The sequence below is a fragment of the Colias philodice genome, chromosome 27 (genome assembly GCF_061535455.1).
Source record: "Colias philodice isolate Cphi_HAF_F1 chromosome 27, ilColPhil1 Martin Lab GWU primary, whole genome shotgun sequence".
Classification (NCBI taxonomy): domain Eukaryota; kingdom Metazoa; phylum Arthropoda; class Insecta; order Lepidoptera; family Pieridae; genus Colias; species Colias philodice.
The window spans coordinates 4,822,238-4,832,797 of NC_143112.1; the positions used below are offsets into that span (position 1 = coordinate 4,822,238).

Consider the following 10,560-nt stretch of genomic DNA (forward strand, 5'->3'; position numbering starts at 1 on the left):
ATAATTAATACATTCAAATTAAATCTATCTGGGGGGTTTTCCTCATTCATAAGTGAATATACAAATTTCCCAAGTATTGTGGCAAAAAATACAAAGACCTGAAACGTTAACAAATTAAAACTGAAGGACAGGAAGCGTTTACAATGTACATCTCCTTGATGTAATCTCCATTGAACAGAACGGTAAACCCCCAACGGCCATGGCCCGTGACCTAAATAAAATCAAGGTTGACCATATGAATGTCATATTTTCATGGCCTAGTGTGCAGTTAAGTTATATTATTGCATTTAAATACCAACGTTCTTACAAGGTATTTCGTGCTTTTTTTTTTCACAATGTATAATTTTTATCTCTCATATATATTGTATAAAAATAAATAAATAAAACTAACTATGTATATATGGAAGTAGGTTAAACCTAAGGTTAAACCAAATAGCTTTATTTTCTATGTTGCATGCAGCGGATTTAATGTGGTTGAATTACAAACATTGAAATAATCTAAAATTAATTAATTTAAATAATACAAAATAAAACTATCAACTAGATAAAATATCTAACTGAACAAATATTACGCTTTAAAACACAGCTTTAAAACTATGTACATAATATCGTATTCGTAACAGTGATTAAAAAAATTATAATAATTTAAAATTATAGTCTGTGTGGTGTAAGTGGCTGGTTAATTATCTGTATTTGTCATGTGTCAACTGTCAACTGTCAATCTTTATGTCATAACAAATCCATGTGTTTTGTGTACAAATTGTGTAAATTTTAATAATACATTTTATAAATCATTTAAATAATTTTTATGACTAAATCTTACATTAATTAATACGCTGTATTGTGTTTATAAAGTACAAACTTATAAAAATGTCTCATCCACTGAATGGTAAGAAATATAGTTATGTTTATTTAACAACATAACCTCTACAATATTAAAAGACTTATTTTAACATCTAATTATACTTAATATTGTATCTTTTTTATAATTGAATACTATTATCAGATTTAAAAGTTAATAACGAATGCGTATGTAGCATTTGCTGCATATTTATTAGTCAAGATCACGTTTAATTCACACGTTTCAACGTCTTCTTAAATTTTAATGTTTCAAAAATCTTTTCCACAGAATTAAAGCGACGTCTAGAAGATGAATCCACACCTTTAGCAAAAAGGTTCCGCCTTGCGAAAAATGTAGCATTCTCTGAGCATTTTCCTACAACACCTAAAGAAAGAGTCATAGGTATCTGGCTGGAAGAAATAACATGTAATAAAAAAATTACAAATAAGGACTTCAAGGATGTATTAAGCTGGTTAAATAATGTTGATGATTTTACTGTTGAATTGAAGTATAAACTTATAAAGGTAAACAATATATTTACTTGCTGACCCCGCAATCATCATACCTCTGCCATACTCTTGTCTTTTAGGGTTATACAAAATAAATGATGGATGATTCTCAAACCTACAAATGTCATAAAAATCAGTCCAACCATTTGGCATATGGCATGCACTGTGATATGATTATAATTACCATTCACTAAGTATTTAAGTTAAATTATTGTATCAAACAAACAAAAAATCTAATCTCACCTCTTTGCAATATTAATTAAGATTCATTATTGCTATTTTCTTATTATAAAAACTCTATTTTCAGATTGTAGTACAATATCTCAACAAAAACGACATACAAGATGAGGAAATACAGCACATAATATCCTTCATAGAAAATCCAAAAATATCTCAGCAATTGAGCGCACAAGTCGAAGACTATCTCTCCATAACTATGACTGTGTTACAGCATTTATCTAATTCAGAGCAAAATACAATAATAATCAACAAAATATTTAACCACATAACAAAATATTACAAAGAATGTCGGAAAAAGTTTGAATTTGTACTCAAAATATTGGCAGAAGACAGACTGGAAACTATTTTTAGCTTTTTGAACACTAACAATGAAAAAAGTGTACTCAATCTCTGTCAAAATGTTTTATTTCCGTTGAATAAAAGATCTTTCTTTGCACGGTATTTAAATAATTTAATACGAAAAGATAATTCTTTGTTGGAAGAAAAAAACGATAACATTGAATCTGTAATAAAAATAATGGACACATTTTTAACATTCCCAAATGGCCGTTCTAATAAAGAACCCAAATTTTTATCAGATTTTATTAATGTATTTGTGAACTGTTTTAAAAATGAGAATCAAATTGTCTTTGCCTTTTATATTGTTGTTGTTAATTGTCTTAACATGACACAGAGTTATATAAATACTGTTACTAAACTAACAACTATAACATTCGAAGAGAATGGCGATAAAATAAAACGCAGGATTTTTCTGAATATGCTAGAAGCATTATTACAATATGAAGTAGATATCAGTGTACATCTACGCGACACATTGAACGAAAAATCTAAAGAGACCAAGAAAATATTCCTTTTATTCTTACAAGAGGTTATAACGGGTACATTAAAAATGGAGGGAAAACCGGATAAAACCAGTTTGAAAATAATACAGACATCATTAAAACTGGATCCTGGTTTAATCGATCAGAAAATGATACAATTACTTGCGCCAATAATGGGAGCAAAAAAAGGAGCAAACATTTTAGAAACATATGCAGAAACAATTTTAATTCTTTTGCAAACATTATTTAAGTTGAGTAAAGGCATAGACTTTGTCCATCAAATGTTGCCACATTTAAAAAGCTGTCTCGAAAAAAATGATAGCAAGCAAGAAGAATTAAAAGATAAATTAAACCAGTCTATGGACAATGATGAGTGTTGCGAAAAATTGAGGAACAAAATTGTAAATGGATATGATATAATGCCGGCAAATTGTGTTGAAATGTATGGCAAGTTGACGTCGGAATTAATGTTTAGGCAGAATAAGGATTTGTTGTTGTTGTTACAAAAAGATTTGGAGGAATTAGTCAGCGGCTTAGACGGGAATAACAGTAAGTTTTTCTGTTTATAATTAAACAATTCAAACTTTTATTTGTGCCTATATTGCAATATTGAAAATAAAATTGAGTTTATTACCCTTATTAAATCATGAGTAGAACATAAGTATTAAGCAAGTAGGTATACAATTTTATTGTAGCTATATCATGTGTACAGCGAATAATTTTAACTTCATTCATCCCATAATTTAAATTCACGATATATTTATATTCTATCAATATATTTAAATTTATTACAAACTAGTGGTCCGCCCCGGCTTCGCTTCGCCCGTGGTACATGTTTACGTTTTCTCTCCATAAGAACCATAAAAAAAGAATTATCAAAATCGGTCCACCCGTTCGCACGTGATGCCGTGACAACGCGAAACGTGTTTCATTTTTATATATTACAAATATATTACAGGTCCCTCCTCAGTGACACTAATAGAATTTGTGTCCGCCATCTTGTCAAGTTTCCTTCACCACAACAAAATGGCCGATCACACAGTACCATTACCTATTGGTGAAGACTTCTGGACGATATACCAAAACTTTGAAGATCAATGCCTAAAGAAATTTGGTGAATGTGTTTTGAAATCGGATTGTGTAAGTATTTGTTTTATTTATTTCTTCACTAGTTGCTTATTGTTTATATAGCATACACCTTGTTCATATCACTACATAGTATAAAACAAAGTCGCTTTCTCTGTCACTATTCATGTTTAAATCTTTAAAAGTATGCAACATATTTTTATCCGGTTTTATTTTAATAAATAGGGTGATTCTCAAGGAAGGTTTGAGTATATAATTTATTAGATTTTAGACAAAGCGGGCGAAGCAGCGGGCAGAAAGCTAGTGTATCATCATAAAAATATATAAATATTGCCATTGTATCTATATCTGCAAAATAAACTTTCACCATTTTATATATTTTTACCTTATAGAAATAAAAATAATAACAGTTCATTCTTTACAGAATTTATTACTATCATCATTTCTAAAACTTTGCATAAGTTTTGCTCAACTGAAAATATTGAATATCAAATATAGCAACACAAAAGTGAATTTCCCTGAAGTTCAAAGTGCTGATGTTTTTGACTTACATTCAGTATTACCATGTTTAAGTGAATCACAATGGAAGGATATAGCAAGCAAAGTTACTGAAGAAAATAATATGTTATTGGTGAGAATATTTTATTTTTAAAGTCATGTATCGCTTTATGCAAATTTCGAGTAGCTTTCAGCGTGTTATAAATAATTAATAATTAATTAATTTCTTTTTGAATTTTAATTATTTGCAATTTTGACACTATCACTACATAGTATTAAACAAAGTCGTTATCGCTGTCTGTCTGTCCCTATGTATGCTTAAAAACTTCGCAACGGATTTTGAGGCGGTTTTTTACACACATAAAGTGGTTCTTGAAGAAGATTTTAGTATATAATTTGTTAAGTCTTCTACAATGCGAAACATAGTTGAAATAAACTGGTAATACTGTTTTTAAAAATGTATAGTGTAATACTAACTAGTTATTTCTTTCAGGACAATCTACTCTTAGTGAAAACCATGGCACTACATCTATTAAAAATACAATCAAATACTGACAATATAGATGAAATAATATCAAACACTAAATCGCATCTAATTAAACAGATATCAAGTACAATTAATAACCTTCAGAATAATGAGTATTTTGCTAAAGTATTATTTGCCAATTTAGATAAAAGCCAGCTCAGACAATTAGCAAAATGTCTGATAAAAATGTATTCAAATGAACAAGATGTAGACATTTTAAAAAATGACAGCATTTGTAATAATAAAGTGCTTCTAAATGCTCTAGTTTTTGAAGTAGCTAAAAATATTACAAAAAGTTTTGAAAATGCTTCGTCGTTTAGCAAAAGTTTGGGAAAAGGTAGTTTTGAAATCACTACCTTCTTTAAAGATAATAATGTAAATGAGTATTTTGATAATTTAACAATAAGTACAGAAAACTTTGAAGAAATAGTTAAATATATTGAAGTGTTGAAACATCTGCAGATTTATTATTTAGACGAAAATTGCCAATTAACAGCCATATTTGTATTGGTGACGTTAAAAAAGTGTTGCAACTCGAAAAAAGTTAAAAGATCCATCGACAACATACTACAGAGCATTTTTGAAATAAGCCCGAAGAATCCTGATGTTTTTAAAATATTCCCTGTGGAATTATTATTTAATTTCGAAAATGGAATACTGGAATTACTTAAACTGAACGCAAAAACATCCAATCACGTATCGATAATCAAAAACATTCTGGAAATAGCTGTCAAAAAGGTTAAAAAAGAACCAGAGGTTGTAAAGAAAATGGTCGAGATATTGCTCAATAATTTTAAAATAAAAGTCGTTGATATTACGAGTATCAGTGACTTTAATGACGATGTATTCCAAATTATATGTATTGTGTTGCCATTAATTGCAAAAGAAAAGAAAAATATAACGACAAGCGCGTATCGATCAATTTTAGCAAACTTACAAGACAATTTGAACCAGGCTATGTTAAATTCGTTCAAAAACGTTGATTTTAGTAAAAGTGTTTTGAACGCAAGCAATACTGATAATAGTGTGATATCTGATGAAACAATGGCAACACTTAACGCAATGGGAGCGTATACGTTGACTTTGTTGAAGATCTGTGAAACTAATGATGGTACAGAAATAAAAAGTATGGACTGTCTGTGGTCTGGTTTGGATTTCTTCGTTCAAAATGCTGTAAGTATTACAATATGTAACATTTGTTTTAACTAAGTACGACTTCCGTAATTGAATTAAACTTGTCTTTATTCAATTTATTTTGAGACTAGCATCCAGTGATAACATACTAACACTATCTTTAATGTGAACATTACTATTTATTCCAACTTTGGGTGCATTTCCACCAATAATGTGCGAGGATGTGTAGCGAGGAAAAGCAATAATTTTTTTTTTTTTTTTATTATATAATAAATAAAATAAATAATAAATAAATAAATCATTTATTTTCCTCAAAAAAACTATATTATATTAACAAAATTTGCACGTAAACATAAACCAAGAGGACTGGTATCTGCGATAGGTCGTAGCCTGTAGTGCAGATCGCCAGGCACTCCCCAAATCGAACCGCTTAATTTAGAGAATGTGCCCTAATAATGAGCTGTGGCACAGAGCACCGTAATAATCTTGTTTATCTTAAAGAATTTAAAATAGTGTAAAATCCAACTGTTTTGTGAATTCAATTCTTGATAATAATAAAATTCGTACTATTTTCTACCCTAATATTATATGCTTTTTAACCTTTCAGATACAATCCATAGAAAATCCAGACACTAAAAACATACACGTAGATTCATCGATGCAACTTCTCAACGTAATATTACGATACATAAAAAAGTTGGAATCGCACGAAATTTTCAAAAGCAAAGACAAGTTATTCTTGCAAATTTGGCGCGCTGTCAAATCGCGGTTGTTTATTCTACTCGACCATAGACAAAAGAAAAATAACAGTTGTCTAGAGGAAGTGGCTGTCACTTTGAAATTTTTGGCGGAATTGTCTACGGTTGAATTCTTTGCGAATAATATTGTTGCTGATTTGAATACGTTGTGTATTCTAAAGGTGAGTCCATTTACTTTAACTCTTTTGCTTTAATCCTTATCTAATATATACAATTCCAATGTTAGTTACCATACTCCTCCAAAACGGCTGGACCGATTCTCATGAAATTTTCTGTGCATATCGGGTACGTCTGAGAATCGGCCAATATCTATTTTTGATACCCCGATAAAAGTAAGGCAGAACAACGTTTGCAGGATAGCTTGTTCCATTATAAACATCAGTGATTTGAATCATTATTTTATTATTTCTCAGTAAAAATGTATAATAATATTTTCATGTTTTTAGAAACCATCCATAATACTCAAGAACGAAGAAGTGACAGCATTGCAAATAATAAGCAGAAAAGTACTAAAATATTTATGCCTAAATATTCTTAAAGCTAATATTATCGACACAAAATGTAGTGCGTTGGAAAAATTAATATTTAGATCGACGAAAAATATTAGATTTTGGATACAGCAACATTATTGGAATGGCGGGGCTCAAAAGAACGTTATTATTGAGGATTCCATTTGCGAATTGTTGAAAATCGATTTGGATGTACTGGCTGATGTTATTTTGGCGGCAAAGAAAGTAAGACTTTTGAGTATTTACTTGCAAAATTAGACCTATGACTATTATTTTATTGAAAAATAAATCTCATGAAATATTAACTAAATTGTTTCTGAACTTTTTCCAAATCGACTATCGGATAATAAACTTAAAAAAAATAGTTCAAATTTAGACCATAATAAATCATCATCATATAGGTACAATTAATTTCTTTCGCCGAATTAACTTGTTTATTAATGTTAATTTAAAACAAGTGAAGAATTACTAAATAAGTCTTTTATAACAAAATATTTAATTTTATAAATCTACTAAAATATACTATACTTTATTTCCAGATTTCCCTCGACTACAAATTCATAGACGCCATCTTTGAATTACAACAACTCATTCATTACATTCTCGGCCGTAGCGCCATAGACAGAAGGTGTGAAGTCACTTGGCAATCGTTCTTCATACTGTTTGAGGGTTGTGTTGCTATATTGAATAGTATGATATTGTCTAGGGATGAACTTTTGGAAGATAGGTATGGATTTGTGAAATATTTTTGGTTGTTTAACTTCTACAAATATTGTTGGGGGTTGGGGTAAATTATAAGAGATGAGATTGACAAAATTGAGATATTTATTAATTCACTGATGGGATGAGATGAGATGGTCTTTGATGGAGCTCCGCCCGGTGCGGAATCCGACTGCGAACTAACTTATTTTGTGGTAAAATAATTAATACATTATAATGAAAGGTGCAAAATAGACGGATTCCGGGAACTTGTATTGTCTGTACGATTAGGTACTTAATCGTACAAATATATTTTATAAAATTAGTGTAATTACTGTTTATTTCAAATGATTTTGAAGAAAAAACGTCTAGTCTTGGAGTTTTTAAGGTCACATTATTGAAGCATTACTATTTTTTTCATACTACGCTTGTTTATATGTCACTTAAAATTACAGCTTAAAATAAATAATGCTTGATAATTATAAATGAAATACTGCTGAATAGAGCAGCACGGATAGTATGTTCTAACTACTATGCGGACAGAGTCACGGGCTAGATATAGTTCTAAAATATAAATTAACATATTTTTCATAATCAATACTGTTTAATATAATAATGACTCGGAAAGATTTGTTTGTTTGTAACGATTTACCTCAAAAACTACTTAACCAAAGTATATATTATACTTCTGAATTACCTAAGCTATATTTTATTTTATTTAGCGTCTATATATTTTTTTAAGCTATTGCATAGCTTCTATCGCTGGCATTGAGCGCGGGGACCGAATCCAGAAATTCCGTAACGAAAAACCTCACGCTCCCCACGGGGACGGGCGCGGAGGTGTGGCTTGAAGGCATAGCATGCAATAGCTTTACCGCGGCAGTCCCCGAGTGCCACACGTCTTTTTTTTATTAACGTTGACTATAAATTATTATTTTCAGGTGGCCATGTCTAATGCAGTGTTACAAAACATTAGTGTTGTGTATGTGTGCGAGAGCTACAGCCATGAATGAAGCGGACAGATTGATTGAACATAAATTTGCTGAAATTGCACATTCTATTGAGAAGTGAGTATATTTTTTTAATATTAGTGAATACAAAAAAAGAGCGTGTGTGCCGTGTCAGAAGTGAAACTTCTTTGGCAATATTCAAAGGTACCAAAATCGTCGCCTTATTCCATGACGTGACGGTACTTCCATCACGCGACGTTAAAGTTTTACTCTCAACGCTCCTAAAGAAGTTTCACTTCAAAAATAAATAAAATTAATTTACTTAAAACGAAAATTTATTGACTTGTTAATTTTTGTTACTTTTATATTTTTATTTTTACTGAATGGTATTTTTAAAGTTTGAAATTAAAAAACTTAGTAGGTACATATTTTTTTCTGTGGCAATAAATGTTTTTCTCTGCCCATAATTTGGACACTAGTAAATTTGATTTCTTTCCCTTTTTCCCTCCTCGTTACTCTTGTTATTACAAAGCTTAAAAGAAACAACAAATCTATGTTCCAATGTGGTTCCAATTTAATCATTTATTAAAAACTAATAGTAGTACCACGAAACAATTTAAACTCAGTCTAACTTTAAACCAGGGATCTGTCACTTTAATCGTTGTCTATGTAAACTACGACAAAACCAGATTAAAGATTAAGCCGCTTAAGCCGCTCTTAAAGATAAACCCTGTCTAAAGTTTTTTGTGGTAAAACAATAATTCTTTTTACAGGTTAACCCAGTCCATATCAAAACGGAAAGCTCACGTATCGCGAATTTCAGCTTACGCAGTCGCCGACTTCTGTTCCTGGCTCGAAAAATCCCCCCCTCCAAAAATAATAAGACAACATCTAGAAAATTCCATTGTTTTGTTAATACAAGCGTCAGATTCTAATTACGCTATGGCGTTCTTACGACGAGGCCTTGCGGGGTCTATAGGGCAAATGACGTTGACAAATATGTATACAATGTATAAAAGATACCATAAATATGTTGGGAACGCTTGAATAAATATTTGGATATTATTTCTTGTTTTATTTACCTGTCCTTCAATATTTTTTATTGATACTCCGATGACCGATATTTTTAAGCCTGAGTAACTATAGCAGAGCTTAAAGGACTATAAGATAAATTCGAATAAATTTTAAAAATTTAAGCTGGAGCCGCTCCCTTGCTTGTATTAGTATTTAAAAAAAATAATTGCCTTAAAAATCTAGCTCGTGATTTTTTTCTTAAGTAAATAATTTAAACATTAAGTTCTTAAATCTCTTAACAATTATTTATATATATTTTTTTAAACAGTGCAAAAAATAATTGAAATAAAAACAAAACAACAAAATTTATTATGTCTAATGAAACAGGCAAAATATAATAATAGCACTTATATTGAAACTGGTATAGTGTACATTGTTTCTGATGTGTGATTACTGATTATCATAATAATTTACACTTTCATTTCATTGAATAACCATATACGGTCTGATAATGCAATGAAATAGTTTATTATCTTCCCGCTAAGATTCAAATACAAATCTTTGAGAGCCGGTGCAGTTTCCGCCAGTCCATATATGGACATCTATTCAATACTGAATTTTGATTGGTTAAAATGTCGTCGTCACCAGTGAGTCACTTTTCAAGTGGTTATCTAAAGTAAAAACTAGTGATAATACTTCTGAGTACGAGTTGAAATCGCTCATATTTTTTTCATACAATATCTTATCATCGGCACCGCTCTTTTATATTTATCATCTAATAGAAATAAATATAGAAACATCGCAGTGAGCAACGGAGATAGAACATTTTGAACAGTTGTCGCCTTGAGTGACATTTCTAAATAAAGACTAATTTTTCGAATACGCTGAAATAAGTTTGTGATATAAATAGATATTTATAAAATATTTATTTAAAGCAATACGTAATAAAATTGATTTTTTCAATTGTAAAATATT

The 10,560-nt window shown here is 30.1% G+C and overlaps 1 protein-coding gene across 1 annotated transcript; it reads left to right on the forward strand.

The window, feature by feature from the left end:
* Positions 1-730: 730 nt before the first annotated feature.
* On the forward strand, positions 731-9,636 carry LOC149476617 (uncharacterized). Its single transcript, XM_089711669.1, has 11 exons — positions 731-889; positions 1,130-1,365; positions 1,658-2,960; positions 3,370-3,551; positions 3,922-4,128; positions 4,489-5,694; positions 6,263-6,574; positions 6,860-7,147; positions 7,462-7,649; positions 8,563-8,688; positions 9,345-9,636. The coding sequence occupies exons 1-11, from the start codon at positions 871-873 to the stop codon at positions 9,616-9,618; spliced, it is 4,341 nt and encodes a 1,446-aa protein (XP_089567795.1). The 5' UTR covers positions 731-870; the 3' UTR covers positions 9,619-9,636.
* The last annotated feature ends 924 nt before the right edge of the window (positions 9,637-10,560 follow it).